Source organism: Numida meleagris, chromosome 9, assembly GCF_002078875.1.
Source record: "Numida meleagris isolate 19003 breed g44 Domestic line chromosome 9, NumMel1.0, whole genome shotgun sequence".
NCBI lineage: Eukaryota > Metazoa > Chordata > Aves > Galliformes > Numididae > Numida > Numida meleagris.
Window position 1 is genome coordinate 17,320,874 of NC_034417.1, and position 18,233 is coordinate 17,339,106.

At 45.5% G+C, this 18,233-nt stretch overlaps 2 protein-coding genes across 2 annotated transcripts; both read right to left on the reverse strand.

Moving 5' to 3' along the window:
• Positions 886 to 9,151, reverse strand: SELENOS (selenoprotein S). The gene is made up of 6 exons (XM_021407498.1): positions 8,988 to 9,151; positions 8,619 to 8,753; positions 6,657 to 6,763; positions 5,665 to 5,754; positions 5,489 to 5,567; positions 886 to 3,530 (listed from the first exon to the last, which is right to left on the reverse strand). The coding sequence occupies exons 1-6, from the start codon at positions 9,079 to 9,081 to the stop codon at positions 3,451 to 3,453; spliced, it is 585 nt and encodes a 194-aa protein (XP_021263173.1). The 5' UTR covers positions 9,082 to 9,151; the 3' UTR covers positions 886 to 3,450.
• On the reverse strand, positions 9,294 to 14,913 carry SNRPA1 (small nuclear ribonucleoprotein polypeptide A'). Its single transcript, XM_021407497.1, has 9 exons — positions 14,751 to 14,913; positions 14,309 to 14,456; positions 13,561 to 13,639; positions 12,635 to 12,681; positions 12,210 to 12,312; positions 11,617 to 11,696; positions 10,274 to 10,349; positions 9,778 to 9,871; positions 9,294 to 9,470 (listed from the first exon to the last, which is right to left on the reverse strand). The coding sequence occupies exons 1-9, from the start codon at positions 14,830 to 14,832 to the stop codon at positions 9,412 to 9,414; spliced, it is 768 nt and encodes a 255-aa protein (XP_021263172.1). The 5' UTR covers positions 14,833 to 14,913; the 3' UTR covers positions 9,294 to 9,411.

Here is an 18,233-nt window from a genome sequence, read left to right on the forward strand (position 1 = left end):
ATGTTTTTTGTTCAATTCCAGGACTTGACACTTGTTGGTGAATATTTAACAGAACTAAGCACAGACTAGACCTCACCTGCAACTTAAAGAAAACAAGATCTTTGTTTCTCCAGCATAGAACTCATCAGAAAGGCAATGAAATCTGCCTAGTTCTCAAGCAACTACCATTTTCAGGATGCTTTTGTGCCTCCAAAGTTAGATGCTTGTCTTAGGACACTTCACTTCTCACCACAGATTACTGTTCAGCGGTTAAGTACCACTATATGTAGCATTTTAACATCATTGTATCAGCTCTAGGTTTGTTATCTAGTTTCTTCCAGATAAAGACACTTCCAGAACATCTGCATCAGTAAAGTAAGAGGCTTCTTGCAAAACTGCTCTAAGGGGGGAAAAAAAAAAAAAAAAAAAAAGAATTCTCCTGAAGGCTTTTTAATACATCTTTCATAATGGCAAGTTCTTGGGAATTCACCCCAAAGCAGGAACAACAGATTTATGAGTGAGTTCACTTTCACCAAATGTTTTCTGCATGCTTCACTCAACAGCTACAAGGCAACAAGCAACTCTATTTGTTTGTGGTCAAGGGAGAACTTTCTGTCTGAAGGGAGAGAAAAACCCTTCTGTCTGTATGCACAATTCATGAGGCAGAAGTTTTACAAACTGAGGTTCTTCCTCCCAGTCTGTTCATTAGCTTTGAAGTGTCTGATCATGACAAATGTAAGGACTTGAGAGTCGGGGGGGAGAAGGGAGAGAGAAAAATGAAGTTTCAAGAAATATGTAAGTCACTGTGCTCTCTGGATATGTCTCAATACCTTAGAGCTGGGCAAAAATCCATAGCCCCAGTCCTAGCCAGAAGCAAGCCTTGAGACAGTGGAAGATTAGCATGTGCTCAGTGCAGACCTGTTTATTTATTCCTTTAGAAGTTTTTAGTGAACTAAATCAACCCATCTTCACCATTTTATCAACACAAAGAATTCTGTAGCTTTAAGACAATGATCTCCCCTAGATGTTTTTCTGAAGACAACTCCAAGACTGTTGCTTGTTTCCCCAAACACAAGGAGAAAGAATTTGCCATAGGCACAGATAAGATAACTCAGCTGTCTTTACTGATGAAGATCTTGAAAATCTTTCCCCACCTCTGCTTGTTTTCTTTTTGCTTTAATGTAGACGAAACCCTGAAGTTACACATTGCACTCTGTTACAATAACGGAAATTTAAGTTAAGCTATCAAAATGTGCAGAAGTCAGGAAATGAAAAAACTTCTCATTTCCATTAATAGCCTTTCACTTCATCTCCTACATGTGTTATAACACAAACCTGTAGGTCTGGAGTAAAAGGTTCTTCACTTTTCCATCTTGTTAGCTGGCAACTTTAAAACTCAGGAGTAACACGCTACTGTTACATTTACATTCAACAGAAAATGATGGATCAGGTGACAAGCAGAGCAAACTGCATCTATACAGTGTATTCAAAGCTAGCAATCATACACACTGACAGAACATTCCAAGCATAAGCATTTAGAAGCAAGTTCTCTAGCAGCCCTAAACTACACTAACAAAATACTGATAAAACACAATGCCTACATACAAACTCCATAGTCAGACACACACAGATGAGAACTATTTCACTCTTCATCAAGGGCAGCCTGGATTTTAGTCATCTTTTGCATTTGTGCCAGAGAGAGCAACAGGACGATGAGGGGGGAGGGGGATTGAAAAGCATTCTTACAATGACCAATTGCAATTTTATTTTCTGTCCACATTGCTGGATATATGTCAGAAGGATGAAGACACCACACGCTTCTGTTATTTAGCCCTTACAGTCTCTCACCTGAAAATCTGACACATTTGGTCCTTGGTCCTCCACACAGGCCCTTTCCAGGGGGAAAAAAAACCAACAAAACAAACCAGCTTACGTGCAACACGAGCTGACAGGAAGGTAAGAACACACATCAGAATCTAGCAGGGCTATTCAGGACAGCCATGCAGCCAGACTGTCAATTCACATCCTGAGATACCTTCAGAACAGAAAACAGAGCAGTAAGTTCTTTGCATTCCCGAGGTGTAACCGTGATACCGCATGGCTAATGCTATGCACGGTGCTGCTGCCAGGAAACAAGACACCACACAGGTCTCAGCACAGTTTGGGCTTCTCTTCCCCTCTGAACATCCTGCAGTGTTCAAGTTGACCATGCCTGTGTACACTCTCCTCCTCAAACTGTATTTGTTAGCAGCAATTTGGAAAGAACCCCCCTGCTCTGCTAAGAGCAAAAGTCTTTGTTACGTATTTTCTTCATTTAAATTCAGCTATGGATGAAGTGCTGAACAACTGCAAACAGCCCATCCCATGTCAGAATCACTGGAGGTGGGGAAGGGAATGGGGAGTTTCACTTCCTAAACCTGAGGAAATTTGATTCGATCTTAACCCGAAGGTGATTCTTCCAGAAAGCATAACTGGGAACACAGAACACCTAAAGAAAACAAAACTGCTAAAAACCAAAGGAATAGTTGAAAAATAAACCAACAAAACAGCTCTTGTTTATGGAGATAACCAAATGAAAACTATTTCATTTGATCTCACACATGTTTTGCTTTACACGCATACACAAAACGCTTCAGCGTTCTGCTTTAGTCGCATTTATTGCCCTAGAACATATGCCTTCCATATAAAAAAGATGCTGCAGAAAACCACAAGATTGTAAATACTAGATTTACGGTTTGTTTGCAATTATATTTAATATTAATTGTATTGTTTTTACAAAGCAGTTGAAAATTAAAAAAAAAAAAAAGAATAGCAAGAAACCCCCATCTGCTGTCTAGCATCAGTAATCCTCATTGGTTTGTTTACCATTTGTAAGGAGAACGTCATTCAAAGCAGCTTGTCACAGAGACTCTTCCACAATAAATAGCTTTTGGTGCAAACCCAAGGTATTGGTCAGTTCACCCAGGTTTTCCCAAAGTCCCTCCTCCCAAAATTGAAGCCGCCTGCCAGTGATAATATTCTTCCCTCCTAAAGACCTTCCAGCCAAACAAGTCAATCCCATTACATGTGTCTAAGGTTGGCAAATTCCCTCATTTTAAGCAGCTAAACTGAGGTCTAGCCATTCATTTGTTTGAGGCCAGTCTTTCGCATGGCCAGCCACAGAACCCAGCTCTCACAACCACAAGTGATACATCCTGGCTGGAGACTGTGCTTCCTCTCTTAAGAAGAGAAAAAAAACCAAACCGATTACACTGACATTACTTCTTTCTTCATCCCCTCTAAGAGGACCAGGTGTTTTTCTTGTGTACTATCAGCTGCTGTGTATATTTGGAAATTGCATAAATTCGTTTTAAGTTAACACCTGCGCCAAAGCAGATCCCCAAAGAGTCTCTGTGACACGCAACCTGTAGGCAGTCAGACAGTGGGTGTGATGAAGCCTGCTAGTGACGTGGGACACTAGGCAGGTTAGCCTCATCCACCCGCTGAGGGGCCTCTGCGGCCTGGTCTCCAGGAACAAGTTCCTCCTCCTTCTCCAGACAGGGGGTTATAGCCTGGAAGTACAGATGAGAAATCCACCGTGTTAACAGTCATACTCCACAGGAATTTGCCAACGTGCACGGAATGCCCAAATTAAACGTCACAATTATTTGCACCTTCTGGCACAGGGAGCAATTTAAGGAAAATGAAAGCAGAGAAATTATCCAGACTTGAGAAGGTTTGTTTTTTTTATAAAGGTAGAAGCCATTGCAAAACATTTGTGTTCTAATTTGACCTGTTTGGATTAAATTAAATTGAAATTAATTGCCATTTAATTCCTTTAAGTCTGCATTAAAGCCCTAATGGTGCTCTGCAGTTGCAGTAGAGCAGTAAGGATTTATCCGTCCTCCAAGAGCCCTAATAGTTAAGGGCATAAAATAATCTTTTATTCCAGTCCTGCATGGAATGTTCTAAAGGTCAAAAAAACTTATTAATACTGTAAGATGTGTTTTTAAATGAATTTGAAAAGGCAAGCGTGTGCAGTGAGGCAAACATACTTTAGCAGAACCTCCTAATGCCACAGCTACAGGCAACTTCATTTTAGGAGTACTTGGAAAGATACAACTCGGCAAACATCCTCAGTTCATTCTATACAAGGCAAAGAAAAGGAAAATGGAAAGCCTACTGCTAGTCTCGCTGACAAGCAGGTTTCAAAGCAACCCGTTCTACTGAAACTTCAAGCACCTTTGAAGTTTGTTTTTCTCCTACTAGCTGAGTTCTGCTTTCTAGCGGAATTCAGCAGCTGAGCAGTACAGATGGTTCTTTCACTTCATCTTTAGCTAACTCACGAGGAGATCAGAGACCTCTAATTCTATAATCTGTTAGCTGAGCAAAGATTCTGCTTCGGCTGAAACTAGGACAGGTAGCATCTGGAAGGATGCCTCACCCAGTTGCCCCAGTCACATTTCTTCGCACGCGAAAGAAACGTGTGCTAAGAATAAGGATGCATTCCTCATTCCCTGCAGTGGCAAACATTCTGTGCAAGAGCTACAAAAGATACTGGACAGTAGCAGACACTCGAGTGCACATAATAAAATGAATCGATCGATCAGACAGTTCCTTCAAATGCTGTCAGCAGCTGATAGTACAGATACTCAAATTATAACTCCTCAGCACTGAAGTGTTACTGAGGTACAATATTTTTTAATCAAGAATCTTAGGGTTGAAGACATTTAATCATGTAATTTACTCACTGCTGCACCCTAAGTGCATTTCTCTTTTAGCTTGTTGTAATTGAGCTTTGTCTACCTGATCCATTCCACTATGGAAAATTGTAATTAAAATATTATACACAAATTAGCAATTGCAGGCATAGCAAAAGTTGTTTGGCCAAGAGGAGAGAAAGGAGAGTGACTGCATGACTGATTTACAGCAATGATCCTTACGTGGAGTATGTAAGGCTACAGGCAACAATTAATGAATCCATCAAGATAGATTTCAGTGGTTGGGAGCACTTTTATAGATCTGCAGGATTTGTGTATCTGATTGGTCATTACCTAAAGACCTGATAAACAAGGTCACATTTTCCTTAATGAAATGGTTCACTTGCCAGAGTCTACATAATAGAAAGTAATAATTAGATGTAAGAAGAAAATATATTATTACAGGTGACTAAAGGACAGATCAAATTAAATTATATGACTTGCAAACAACGAGGGAGGAGTCCCAGAAACATTGCAAGAACCTAAAGTTTTTAGTCACAACAATCTCAGTAAGTTCTGGCAAATTTGTTTACAAGAAAGCCAAACCGAAACACTGTCTCCCTGGGGAAAAGTACAAGGGAACTTCCTGCTAGGTTGTGCCCAAAGTTCAAACAGACCACCATGGGTAGAGCTAAAGAAGTTACTTGTAAGGCACATTTTGTTTCCTCCTTGAAGAAGAGAAAAATTATGGGTAATTATGTAATGACTTTGTACGCAGCTGTATGCAGCTCTGTTTCAAGATGAAAACACCTTAAGGATTTCATACTTACCACCTCCTCGCAAAGGCTTTTTGTTTGGTTTAGATTTTGGGACTGCTGATGAGGTGGAGGCACCAGATTCTGCTTCTTGCTGTTCACAAAAGCAAATGTTACTCAGAATTCAGTCAGCGTGAACTTGAGCTAATCTAATTACATACACGTAACCTGATTAACAACACAGTTGTTACCTGACTCAGTTTCAGGTTGCCTTTGTAACTTTTTCCCTCTTGCATACTTTCCCACATTTCTATCTTCTGCCTTCGCTTCTGCTCTTCAAGCTAAAAAACAAATTGAGAATACATAAGATTAAGATTCTAGAACGAACAGAACTGCCAGTGCTACAGAAACAGCTACAGCAGGATCAACAAAAGCCACTGGACCTTTCTTTACCTGATGCAGTATCTCATCTTATGGAAGCATTTACCTTTTAAACACTTAAGCCTTCCCAAGGACAGAACAGCAGCCCCTTCTTCCCTCATACATACAGACTGGGACTGCAGCTTCTTTTGACACCCTGATGCTTAAAACTATTTTGAAAATAAAATAAAACTCTAAGTGGCAAGCTTAAATCATTAGTCTATAAAAAGGACTAAGTACTGCATCTGATGGCCACTGGATGCGCAGTGGAGGGTTCTACAGGGGAAAAAGAGTTTTTCAAATTAATAAGATAATCAGCTACATTTCTTGAAGTGTCAGCTATGAACTGAAATCTGAATGTAGCTGACTGCAAAAGCAAAGGTCAAAGAACTAGGATTAATGAGCAATATTACTGTTTTGCTGATTGCATCTACTTTTCCACACTGATTTACAACTCCTAGATCGCAAGGGCCAAAGCGTTCCAGCCAAACAACTCCTTGCAGAGAAGCATTGCAGGGATTAATCACTTCAAGAACGAGCAAAATACTAAACATATCCATCACCCTAATTAACTAGGAGCATGAGGTCAACACACCATACAAGCACACTGAAGGGCCAGCGTGATACCTAATGCCTGTTATTGCTAAGTGGATCAACCCATATCAAAAGTGGACCAGGTGAAGGAGAGAGAAAAAATCCCACCATCCACATTCCAGCAGAGAGATCTTATTCTTCTGGCATCTAGATGGTATAAAGCTTTCTCCAACAGCAAAGTACTTGATGACAAATTAAAGAGTTAAAGAAAGAAATGCTCTCCAGTTACCTGTCGTTGTTTTTCTTTGTATCTTTCTGCTTGTGCATTCAACTCCTCTTGCATCCTGAGGCGAGACGCCAATAAAGCTTCTTGTCTTCTTACCACCATGTCAGGTTCTAGGGAATTGTCAAAGAGTTTGCAAGGCAGTTCAAAATAGATTCTAAATGCTGTCCTCAAAGAACCGTAAAAAGGAAAGGCACGCATCTCTCGCTGCAGCAGCTTCGCAGAAAATCACAGCTCAAGTTCAGTTTGCAGCTGATCTTACACAGTAATTCATATGCTGATTTAAATTCCATATTTGAGTCATTTCAGAGCAACTACTTTAATGGGCTTTTAACGAACATGGACACTCAAGGAACAAACCCATAAAAAATTAACATCTGAGCTTCTAGGATATTTGCTTCTATTTCTGAAGGACTTATTCAATACAAGTGATTTCAGAAATACCATCCGTGCTTCACAGGAATTCCATTTTTATCCACAGAACTTGTTTCATGCAGAAACATAAGGCAATCAACCCACACGGATTCCTCCTCCTCCTTGGAACTGGTCCTGCTGCTTGGATTATGGCAGCAAAGCAGCAGCAGATTGAACACGCTCCATCAGCAGAGAAATTACTCACAAATATCAAACACATCTCAACAGAAAACTGGCAGTCTCGGGAAATCTACATTAAGTAACCTCCTCTCTTCACGACTGGCCTTTAGAAGAATTTAAAAGAAAAATGCTACCCAAACCAAGGGTAAATATTACTTTTATTTTTTTTCCCCAGAAACTGAAATATCTCTATATCTTTCTAATATCTTCTCTATCATATCTAATATCTTTCTTTAAGTAAAGCCCATGATTTACAGCAGCAAGTCTTTGAGAGAAGCAGGATCACGTCCCTGTCAGATTTTCAACCTTTGCCACACTTAAAATGTACACAAACAAGAGGCAGCTACACCCCAAATGTACATAATCCTAATGGAGTAGGAATTGTGAAGGAATAATTCAGAGGAGAGAGACGAGTATTAGCCAAAAGTTTGGCTTTTTTTCAAGCTTTTGTTTTTCTTTGAGAATTCTCTTTTTTTTCCTTTTTTTTTTTTTTTAAATAATTGACCACAACTCCTTTGAAGCTCCCTAAACTCCTGCACTGTCAGAGCATCTACTCCCTTGCTCTGCAATGCCCCGCTCCTTTTCTCCCATCCTCATTACTTAATGACACAATCCCATCACAATACAGACTTTCTGAGACATTTATCTGGGTTTAATATTTCCTTATTGTCGCTATTCAGCAACAAGATCTGTATACTTTCATGGGCCCTACAATCACGGAATCATTAAGGTCGGAAAGGACTTGGTGTTCTTAGAGGTTTAAGTCCAACCCAAACCCATGCCACTATGCCCAGTGACCAGGTCCCTCAGTGCCACATCCCCACGGTTCTGGAACACCTCCAGGGTCAGTGACTTCACCACCAGCCTGGGCAGCCTGTGTCAATGCATCACCTCTCTTTTTATCCTGATATAAAACCTGATCCTCCTCTGGTGCAATTTAAGGCCTTTACCTCTCATCCTATTGCTGTCACCTGGGAGCAGAGGCTGACCCCACCTCACCACAACCTCATCTCAGGGAGTTGCACAAAGCAATGAGGTTTCCCCTGAGCCTCCTTTTCTCCAGCCTGACCCATCCCAGTTCGCTGAGCCGCTCTCCATAAGACTGTGCTCCTTCACAGCTTCTTTGCTCTTCTGTGGACACAGCCCAGAGTATTTATTGTAATGAGGGGCCCTACCAGCCGTCCCAAGTATCACTCAGGGTTAAAATCCCCCACTACAGAATATCTTTTTGCTGCTATTAAGCAATATGCTGCACGCGTGGAACTGAACAGTCATCAGACAGCTGAGGAGAGCTTGCAGGAACCCAGAAGCTGACAACCACGACCCCTCAGCACCATCGCACACAGCCCTCAGAGTCAACGATGTACTACTAACCGACAGCTGCGCCAGCGGCTCCTTGCTGGCTGTTGGGCCTCATCCTCAAGTTTTGGGATATCTTCTGGACGATGAGATAGATGGCGACGCAGGCCAGGAGGATGTACCAGCCATAGCTGGACAGCAGGGCGCCCACTGGGAGGGGGACAAGGCGTCGGTCACAGCCCCTCGCCACGTACCCACCGCAAGCCAAGGGACACAGCAGCTTCAAGCCCGGCCCCCCTCAGGACACCCCCTCCCCTCAGCCCACAGCCACCTGAGGCCCGGCTCCCCTCCCGCCTCGGGCCTAGTTCTCCTCACCCGCTCCCCCCAACCGCGCAGCCCCCAGTCCCCGCCGCTCCCCGTCTCCGAAGCCGCCCGCAGCCCCACCCGTGTGCTGCAGCAGCTCGAGGCCCTCCCGCTCCAGCGCCGGTTTCCCCGGGCCGGGCCCGGCCCCGGCCCCGCCGCGGTCCCCCAGCTCCATGGCCCCGCTGCCGCCTCACGTCCGGGAGCGGCCCCGCCGCCAATCACCGCCCTCCTCGTCCTCCACCGCCTCGCGGCCAACCGGCCAACCAGAAAACGAAAGAGGGCGACACGACAGCCGCATTGGCCAATGAGAGTAAGAAGGAGAGGGCGAAGAGACCAATCGTGGCGCTAGCCCCGCCCCCTAGATGCCGGAAGTAGGCAGGGCACGGGCAGAGCGGACACGGGGCTTTATTGAACGCGGCACGGAACGGCGCGGCCCCGCGGCCCCAGCGCGAGGCGGAACGCCACGTCGGCAGCTGAGCGTCCCCAGGGCGGCGGCTGCGCGGGGCTACGAGCCGGTGGGGACAGTATCTTCCTCCATCTCCTCCTCGGCGTCCTCGGCCGAGCCTGCAAGAGAGCAGAACGCAGCCCAATAAGCGCACGCAGTGATTTTGGTGCTTTGCTGCTGCACGCAGGATCCAAGTCTGGGTGTGAACGCGCTAAGCTGCGCTCTGCCGGCCAGCCAGCTCGCGTGCTGAATGCACGGCCTGAGGGAGGCGGTCCTCAGCCAGCCCAACAATAAAATCACATCAATCTCACGCAGGTTTTCCAACTCCCTCCCAGCTTAGCCTCCTTGCTGAGATGGGAGGAAGAACAGGGAAGCAATTAAAAGAGGGAGATTCTGTTTGGGGGACAAAAGCGTGAGCACCGGGACCTGATTTTCGTTCTCTGCCGGGGATCTGGCCGGCCTGCAGCAAGCCTTTCAGCCTCTCCACTTCGGCCAACGTCGAGGCATTTGCTATGGCAGTCTGAAAAACAGACAAAGGAGCACAGTGAATCGTCACATGCAGCGTTGTCAGTCCATTTAGAATAAACTTAACACGTTGTTTTTGTTTTTCAGTTAAGATGAACTCCGCTTTTACACTCTAGGAGGCTCTACAACTGATTAAGTACAGTCTTGTTTCCCCCCAGTTACACAAGCTGATTTATCATGGGTGAACTCTAGGCTCAAAATGAAGTTTTAGTTAAGTTTTCCATACATCACAGTAGAAGAAAAATTACAGAAAAAAAAACCACCTAGAACAAATAGGACACGCTGTTCTATTCATCTGAACCATCAGCTGTTGCCAGGAAGGAGGAAACATTTGTTCAGTTGGGATTCACAGTTTTCCTCCTTCGCTTTTGTCAGTGTGCTGTGGTGGCACGCTCACCTTAATGGCCTCAACGTCACCCGGGGAGGGCCCAGCTTTCTTTTTGTCCGTTGGCAAACCAGCACCTGGATTGAAGCTTCAAAAGAAAAAGTAGAGAGGTCTCGTTACACTCTGGCAGGAGCGTGTTGCTTCTCTTACTTCCAAACCAGGTTTGGAAGCATTTCATTCAATCAAGTGTAGTATCTTATCTTTGTTAACAAACTGATACAGTGATGAATTGCCTCCTTCAGAAACACCAGTGACTTGTCCTCGCTGTCCCATTCCCCCCTCCCATCTTTTCATCTGCTCATAATGAGAGGCAGACTGTAACTTTGTAAATTAAGCAGCTGACAAAAGCTGTTCAATTTGGATGTTGTTGAACACACGGGTGGTCTGTTACCATGGCAAAAAGCAGAGTGGATACATAAAGAGTAAATGAAACTGGATTTCCTTTTCTTGCATATCTAATATGACATTGTGACAGCCTATACACAAGCCTACGTAAAAGGAATGTTAAGTTTCTTTTGAGAGTTACCTGCTGCTGCTTGAGGAAATACAGAAGTCTGTTGTCTCTGTACATGGAAGTTACAGACTAAGCAGCTGGAAAGAATTAGCCTGAAATAGTGCCCCAGCTTCAGAGACCTGCAAGCTCTTCTGCAGCTAATATGTACATTTGTTTGCTACGTTTACTGGGTACTTAGTTCACTCATTTACTTGTTCTAAATCTATCGCAGACCTGAACCATTCCCACTCACAGACTGCAGGGAGAATCCATTTGTTACAGTTTTGAACGCTAATTACATTCAAGGCGTTTTTGTTACTTAGCCATGGATTTGGAAATGCTGTTGCCATTCATGATCTGAATGCATCAGAATCCAGCTTGATGAAAAATTTAAACAAAAACACATGATGACCATTTAAGAATTAAGCTAAAGCAGCATGCATTTGTAATAGCTTAACTAAATGCTTTCAGCTGCATTCATCCCTTTAGTTAAAGCAGGTTCTACTGTTCACGGTCCCTTAGCAAAACAGAAGATTTTTCAGTTCCCAATCATGCAGAGAGCAAAAACAAGCAAACAACGGCCACCTCTTTGCAGGAAAGTAACAAAGAGCAAAAAATACATATGTTTCCTGCTTACTAATATGCATCAATCCACCCTGACCAAACGTATCTTCCATAAATATCTCTGAGATGTGTTCACCACCATCCAAAAAAATAGGGATGCTTGTACAAGGCACTTCTGGCTACCAAATTAAGGCATCCAGCCAAGAACTGCTGTCTCAGTTCAGTGCGTAATGCTGCACACAAAGAAAGTGGTGTTTCTGAAGGAGAATGCCAGCGTTAAATTTTTGTTTTATCTTACGTTTTTGATCTCCTGGCAATATCCTTTGCAAGCTGTGCACCCCGTTTGCCCTTGAACATTTTCTCTGCCTCCTGTCGCTCCTACAGCGATACCACACACACAAAGTTAATTTAGGAACATAGCATTTTGCAAAGCTGCTGTCTTTGCAAAGAAAGATGCTTTGGCTCATATCTTCAGTGAACCAGATGTAAGAACAAGCACAAAAACACTGCCCAAACACTCAGGCTCAAGGCGTATCACTTCAGTGCTCTTAAAAGCAAGAACCCCACGCTTCTTCAGGGAAAGCAGAGGGCTCTGCTGTGATTTCTCATTCCTTTCTCTAGGTTTGTCTTACTACCAACAACATCAGCCAGCCAGAAAAGAACCAGACTAGACAAACAACGGCAGTAAAACTTAATTAAAAATAATGAAGCAGATTAGATCCTTAACAGCATGAAATCATGACAGGGAAGGGCGAGTTTTAGTGCCTCGTAGGATACATAGTGTCACTACAATTTACTACAGTGGCAAAGAGCTTACTGTTTCCACTAAAGTGTCAAGAATGTAACAGGAGAAAAGGTCTTCATCTGCTGTTCAATCAGTGGCAGACTTACTTTGAGTTTCACTTTCTGAAAATCCAGCACTCTGACTTGGGGAACTTTGTAGATAACATATAATCTGTAATGCTTCTTATTTGTTACTGGATTCCTTAAAATGCTACAAAGCAAATAAAGGTTGCGAAGAGTTACTTAATATGAAATAGACTGCAATAAATTATATCTATATTCAAATATGTTAATGTATCTAAAATGCATAAATGTACCTCCTACTACCATGGACAAGAGATAACACCACTAAATGAGCATAGTGATGGTGTCCTTTGGGATTATGAAAACTACAGTGAAAACATGCACCTAAAGTTTAAAGTATTTTAATCCATTAAATAGATTCTACAGAATAAGACCATAAAGGCCAGCAAAGTACAGAGAAAAAAAAGGAAAAAAGAAAAACAATTGCTTTTCTTTTCAAGATTACATACCTCAGGTAAGTCAATGACTTAATACTTGATAATGGATCCAGTTCACCCTATATAATGGGAAGAGCAGAGTAAGAATCTTAAATCCATTTCACAACAACCAAGCATTTCAAAGCAAAGTTCCTGAGCTTCTGACTCTGAAAGAGTGACTAAAATCTCCCACTCCTTTCAAGTTTACTTTTCCACAAACAGCATTTGCACCGTTGCAAATGACTGTGGTGAGTCAATAATGTTTCATGTAACGTCACTCTATGTGATTTAAGACAGGCAACCTGTAGAGTTTTGATTTCCACTATGGAAAACACACATTCCAGAAAAAGGAAATAAAACAACAACACAGCAACAAAGCAAGTTTCAGTCTTAACACGTAACAAAGAATTACAGACTTCAAGCAGACCCGCTAACTATTAAATCTGCCTAAATGCTACATAAAGGATTCAAAGCTGTTTAACTTCTACACATAACACCAGCAACAAAACCCATGAAACTGCACTAAGGCTCTCTGCTTATGAATTAAACAATTCAAAGGGAGAATATGAGATATCGTGCACTTGGGCTTTCTACTTTTGAATAAGAGACCAAAAAAAGTTTGAAGTGAATTTTCATATATAAAAAAAAAAAGAGACTGTTTATTCACTCCAATGTTAGACATAAAATATCTAATTTTGAAGTATTGAGGTCACTTTTGTGATTTTTCCTGACTGGACTCTCATATGTATTTTAGAGACCAACTAGAATTACTACAGTTAAGCAGGAAGCCCACCAAGACTCTGACTGCTGTTCCACTGCATGCTGCAGATTATGTTCATTAAAACATCATCATGACTACCAAACTCACGTTCCACTCTGAAGAAGACCAATTAGAAAGATGACAGAAACACAGAGTTTAGAGCTGTGAGATTTAGATTTATTCTGCATCAATAACTCACCAATTCAGAAATGTTGTTGTTGGTAAGAACGAGCTCTGTGAGACTGGGCAGAGCTTGTTCAAGTCCTTCCCCAATCCGACTACAGAAGAAGGAAAGAACAAAGATTTTTACCTCAGGCAGGAAATTAACAACAGTGGAAATACAGAGAGTAATATGAAAACCACAGAATCATTAAGGCTGGAAAAGACCTCCGAGATCATTTAGTCCAACCCCAGCCCACCCCCACCATGCCCACTAACCATGTCCCAAGTGCCACATCTCCACGGTTCTGGAACACCTCCAGGGACAGTGACTCTGCCACTGCCCTGTGCCAACATAGGGCATCTCACTTAAACACAACCACATATGATGCTGGCAGAAGTTTGGGTTAGCATCAGCTTTCTAAGAAAGCTAGCAAAGAACGCTGGCTGCCACTGTAACGGCATCAGGTGCAACACAGGAGCTACATTCATTCAGTTGCAGGTATCCCTGGCTGCATGTCTCTATGGGGATAGTGAATGAACTCCAAAGTCTAGACAAATTCCAGACCCTGCATCTCATTGCCCTGTCTGAAAAGGGAAAACAGACCTGGGGCAGAATATGAACAAAGCTGGCTAATCGAAGGCTGAAGCAAATAGTGAGCACTATTTCTTCCCCATAAAGCGAACATTTCGACACCTATCCAGTACTGGAAGGTGCAGGCACACTTCTCTTCCCAAAAGCATTCCCCTCTGCCCCAGGTCCCATCGATTAAAGCACAACCACTTACCAAATCCTGTTGTTATTCATCAGGAGAGTTTTCAGCCTTCTCAACAGAGGGAACCCATCCAGTTTCCGGATCTCATTATCCGAGAAATCAATCGCATCAAACTGATCCAACGTGGCCCCTAAGTTCTCAATGACGGGGATTTTATAGCCTGGAAAGAGAAACGTAAGGCGGAAATTAGTGCCCAGAGGTCAGGGAAACAAAACATGAGGTGGAATCTCGCCTCGGGGGCGTATCTGAGTGGGAAGAGCCACAACAGCCGCAGAACGACTCCCCCAGCCCAGCAGGAGCCCATTCCCGGTGCAGGCCCCGCTCCTTCCCCAGCGCAGGCCCCTTCCCGCCGCAGGCCGCAGCCCGCCCCCACACAGGCCCGCTCCACGCGCAGGCCGCGGTCCCCCCTCCCCCAAAACCCAGGCACGGCTGCTCCCCGGCAGATCCCTCGCACCCCGCAGGTCGAGCTCCCGGTCTCGGACGGCGTTGGTGTACTGAGCCGCCTGCTCGATCAGCTCTGCCGTCAGCTTCACCATCCCGCCGAGCCCGCCAGGCCGCGCCGCGCCGCCAGCACGCCGCCGAGCCGCTCAGCCAGCCGAGCGCCGAGCCGCCGAACGCAGCCGAGCGCGGCCGAGTCCCGCCGAAAGCGGCCGATCTCTGCCGAGCGCGGCCGAGTCCCGCCGAAAGCGGCCGATCTCTGCCGAGCGCGGCCGAGCCCCGCCAGGCCGTGCAGCCGAGCGCCGAGCGGGAGAGGGCCGTCCTCGCTCCCTTCAGCTCCTCCTCCGCAAAATGGCGGCCGGGGAAAGTTGGGGGGGGAGGTGGGTTTCCTTGACATCCCGGGTGGGAAGGGAACTGCGCAGATCATAGAACCATAGCGTGGTTGGGTTGGAAGGCAGCTCACACCTTCCCTTTAGGTACTAGAAGGCCACAGTGAGGTTTCCCCGGAGCCTTCTGCGTGCTGAACACCCCCAGCTCCCTGCACATTTCTTCATAGAAGAGATGCCCCAACCTCTGGGCATCTTCATGGTGTCCTCTGGATCAGCTCCACAGCTCGCTCCTGTGCCCAGGATCACTGAGTCCAGCCCCCGGCTCCACACAGCACCACACAAACCCAAACACTGTGTCTGAGTTCAGTGTCCCAGCGCTCTGTGAGGTCCGGCATCGGGGCCGTGCCACTGCCCTGGGAGCTGCTCTGTGCCCACCGCCCTCTGGGGCAGAACCTCTCCTCCCCACCTGCCCCTCCCCTGCTACAGCTCCGTGCCATTCCTTCGGGCCCTGTTGCTGTCACCAAAGAGCTGTGCCGGGACAGCCAGGATGTGCCAGGGACCCTTCAGGGCACGAGGTCTCTTCCAGAGGGGAGCATCTACTACCTCTCTGGGCAACCTGTGCCAGTGCATCACTGCGCTTACTGTAAAAAACAAAACACGTTTTCTTTATGCTCAGTCTAACTCTCCTCTGTGACCACAGCTGAAGCACTGCAGCACTTCGGCAGCTTGTCAGCAGAGGGAACTGATGTCCTACGAACAGCTCTGCCTGTGGCCAATGCAGCTCGAAGCATTCCGGGCCACCTCTGTTCCCCCTCTGTCCCCGGGCCGCCCTCTTACTTGCTGTATGGATTCGGAAAGCTGAAGAAGAGCAGGGTGCAGCTCTTGGGGAGCTGGGGCGGCTCCGCCCGCAGCTTCACTTCAGCAAGAACCAAATCACCAGGCCCACAGCCGGCACACTGCAGCACGTTAATTTGGGCTTTGTGGACGTATGAGCACAGCTGACATTAACTGAAGGTGACACAGGAAGGGATGTGGTCAGCCACCCCCACGTCCCCACGTCCTGCTGAATGTCACCGAGCCACCACCTCTGTGACCTCGGAAGAACACTTCTCCAGCCCTCCAGGTTCCCTCCATGAGATGAGAAAGAACAAATTCTGCGGCACTGCCATCTAGGGAAGGGATTTTTCATGAGCTGTGACATTTCTGCAAATCCAGAGGACATGACAATAGTTGAAATGCTGCAGCCACGTTTGGCACCACACAGTGATGCTCATACTTTACTTCTGGGAGCATCTAGCAGCATTGCTCTGCTTGTTCCCCAGGATCCCAGCACTGGTGCTGGTTCCATTCTAGTTGGGGTCAGCTCCTATGCCCTGCTTCAAAAGCACCCTCACCTGTCACCATGGGTGATGCAAGAAAGCACATAGTCAGGTTTTCACAACATCTGCATTTCCTTAAAACAAGTTAGGAGAAAGGAGACTGATGTCATAAGAAGAACTGAAGAATTAGCAACACAGTTTGACTCAGGAATCATGCAATGATAAAGATAACATTGTCTTCAGTCTTGTCCAGCAGGCATTGAAAGGGGATGCTTCAGCCTCCTGGAAAGAAAAAAAAATACGGACCTTTCTCCTTTAGTACAATATAGCTGTATTCCTCAGCTCTAAGGCTGCAATGGAATTGTAACTGAGAGCAAACATTCTTGGTTTTAGATGCTGTACACGAGCTCTTGAAAGCCCCTCCTTTGTACTGGAAAGTCAAAGCAATGATTTTTAAGATGTGTGTTCCCCTCTTGTCAGCTACTAGGCAGCAGATGGCTGTGGATGCAGCCTCACAGCCAAACAGCAAGTGGGGCTTCAGGCTGCCCTAAGAAGATTTTCCAGAAAACAGCTATTATAGTTCAGTCATTGGTGCCAAGAGACAATAGAGAAATGTGTTTTAATAAATTGCCTAAGTATTCGTTTATCTGGAAGAGACAGACACTTTGATCCTCTGCACATACCAGTGGCAGAGAGACTTTAATAGCTCCGAGCAAGCATTGCAATAGCTTAGATAAATAATCTGAATGTTATTACTTTCCAGGAATGATTTCTGAGGGAGTTGGAGCCCTGGGAAACACTGGGAGCTGATGTTGTTGCATAAACCCGACGTGTAGAATTCGTTTCTCTTTCCCTGCGTGCTGGAGGGCAGCAGAAAGTTAAGACTGCTGGGGATTGGTCATCTTCAATTGCATTGCCTCACCCAGGCTGTATTTTCATATTTTAAGTTGTGCCAAGGATGTTAGGGTAAACATTTTCTTTTTCTGTTTTCTTTTTCAGCATTTCAGTGCATCTAAATATACCACCGAGCAGCACTACAGGCAGAGCTGTGCGCCAGGGAACTGGAAGTCGGAGCTGACGCAGTGCTCCCGGTTGGGACTGGGACGCAGCAAGAGAAATGGAAGCTTGTTATTTTACGACCAAAGCAGCAGAAGCCAGAAGCATTTCACCCCACTTCTGACCTCTGGTTTGGCCTGAGACAAAAAGGGGGATCCCAGAGCAGCAGAAGGAATCAGTGTGTGATAAATCATCCGGCTCACTCCCGACTATCCTCTGATAAATGCGAAGAGCTGTGAGATGCACGAGCCCACAGCAGCATAGTTCTGAGGAAGCGTCTTTTCTCAGCTTGGGCTCTGTGATCCTTGTGGATCCCTTGCAACTTGGGGTATTCTGAGCCCCTCAAAGGAGGGCTCAGTTCCTTCCTTTAACATACTGAGAAAGCTCCGTTCCAGATACCCAGGCACTACCCCAGGCACTTGGCCCACAGTTAATCGCTGCAAAACAAACACAATAACAGGCTTCAGAGCTCCCTCCACTCCCAGCCAAGGAGGGGAAGCTGTGAGCTGCGGTGTGGGCAGCGGGGCTGCAGGATGCTCCATGTATGGGTGGGAAGGGCAGCGAGCCCCCCACCAGCACAACAGGAGGAAAGCCCACCTGTAGCTGTGTGCCCCCCGAACCCCAGCCAGAGGGACTTGGGTGCACCAAAGCACAGAGCCCAGCGGGGTACAGGGGCCGTTCAGGAGAGCAAAAGGTCTGAAAGCAAAAGGTCTTTCTGAGAATCGATGTGACCTTTTTGCACATGCAGCAGCTGCTCGGGAGCCGTTCCTCCTGCAGGTACTGGGCTGAGCGGGG

Coding starts and splice junctions, on each gene's coding strand:
- SNRPA1 (XM_021407497.1), bottom strand. CDS start 14,832: ATGGTGAAGCTGACGGCAGAGCTGATCGAGCAGGCGGCTCAGTACACC. Junction 13,640..14,308: donor ATGAATAACAACAGGATTTG/GTAAGTGGTTGT, acceptor CTTCTTCTGTAG/TCGGATTGGGGAAGGACTTG. Junction 9,471..9,777: donor CGGCAGAGAACGAAAATCAG/GTCCCGGTGCTC, acceptor GCTCTCTTGCAG/GCTCGGCCGAGGACGCCGAG.
- SELENOS (XM_021407498.1), bottom strand. CDS start 9,081: ATGGAGCTGGGGGACCGCGGCGGGGCCGGGGCCGGGCCCGGCCCGGGG. Junction 8,754..8,987: donor CGAGCTGCTGCAGCACACGG/GTGGGGCTGCGG, acceptor TCCCCCTCCCAG/TGGGCGCCCTGCTGTCCAGC. Junction 5,568..5,664: donor GCAACCTGAAACTGAGTCAG/GTAACAACTGTG, acceptor TTTTGTGAACAG/CAAGAAGCAGAATCTGGTGC.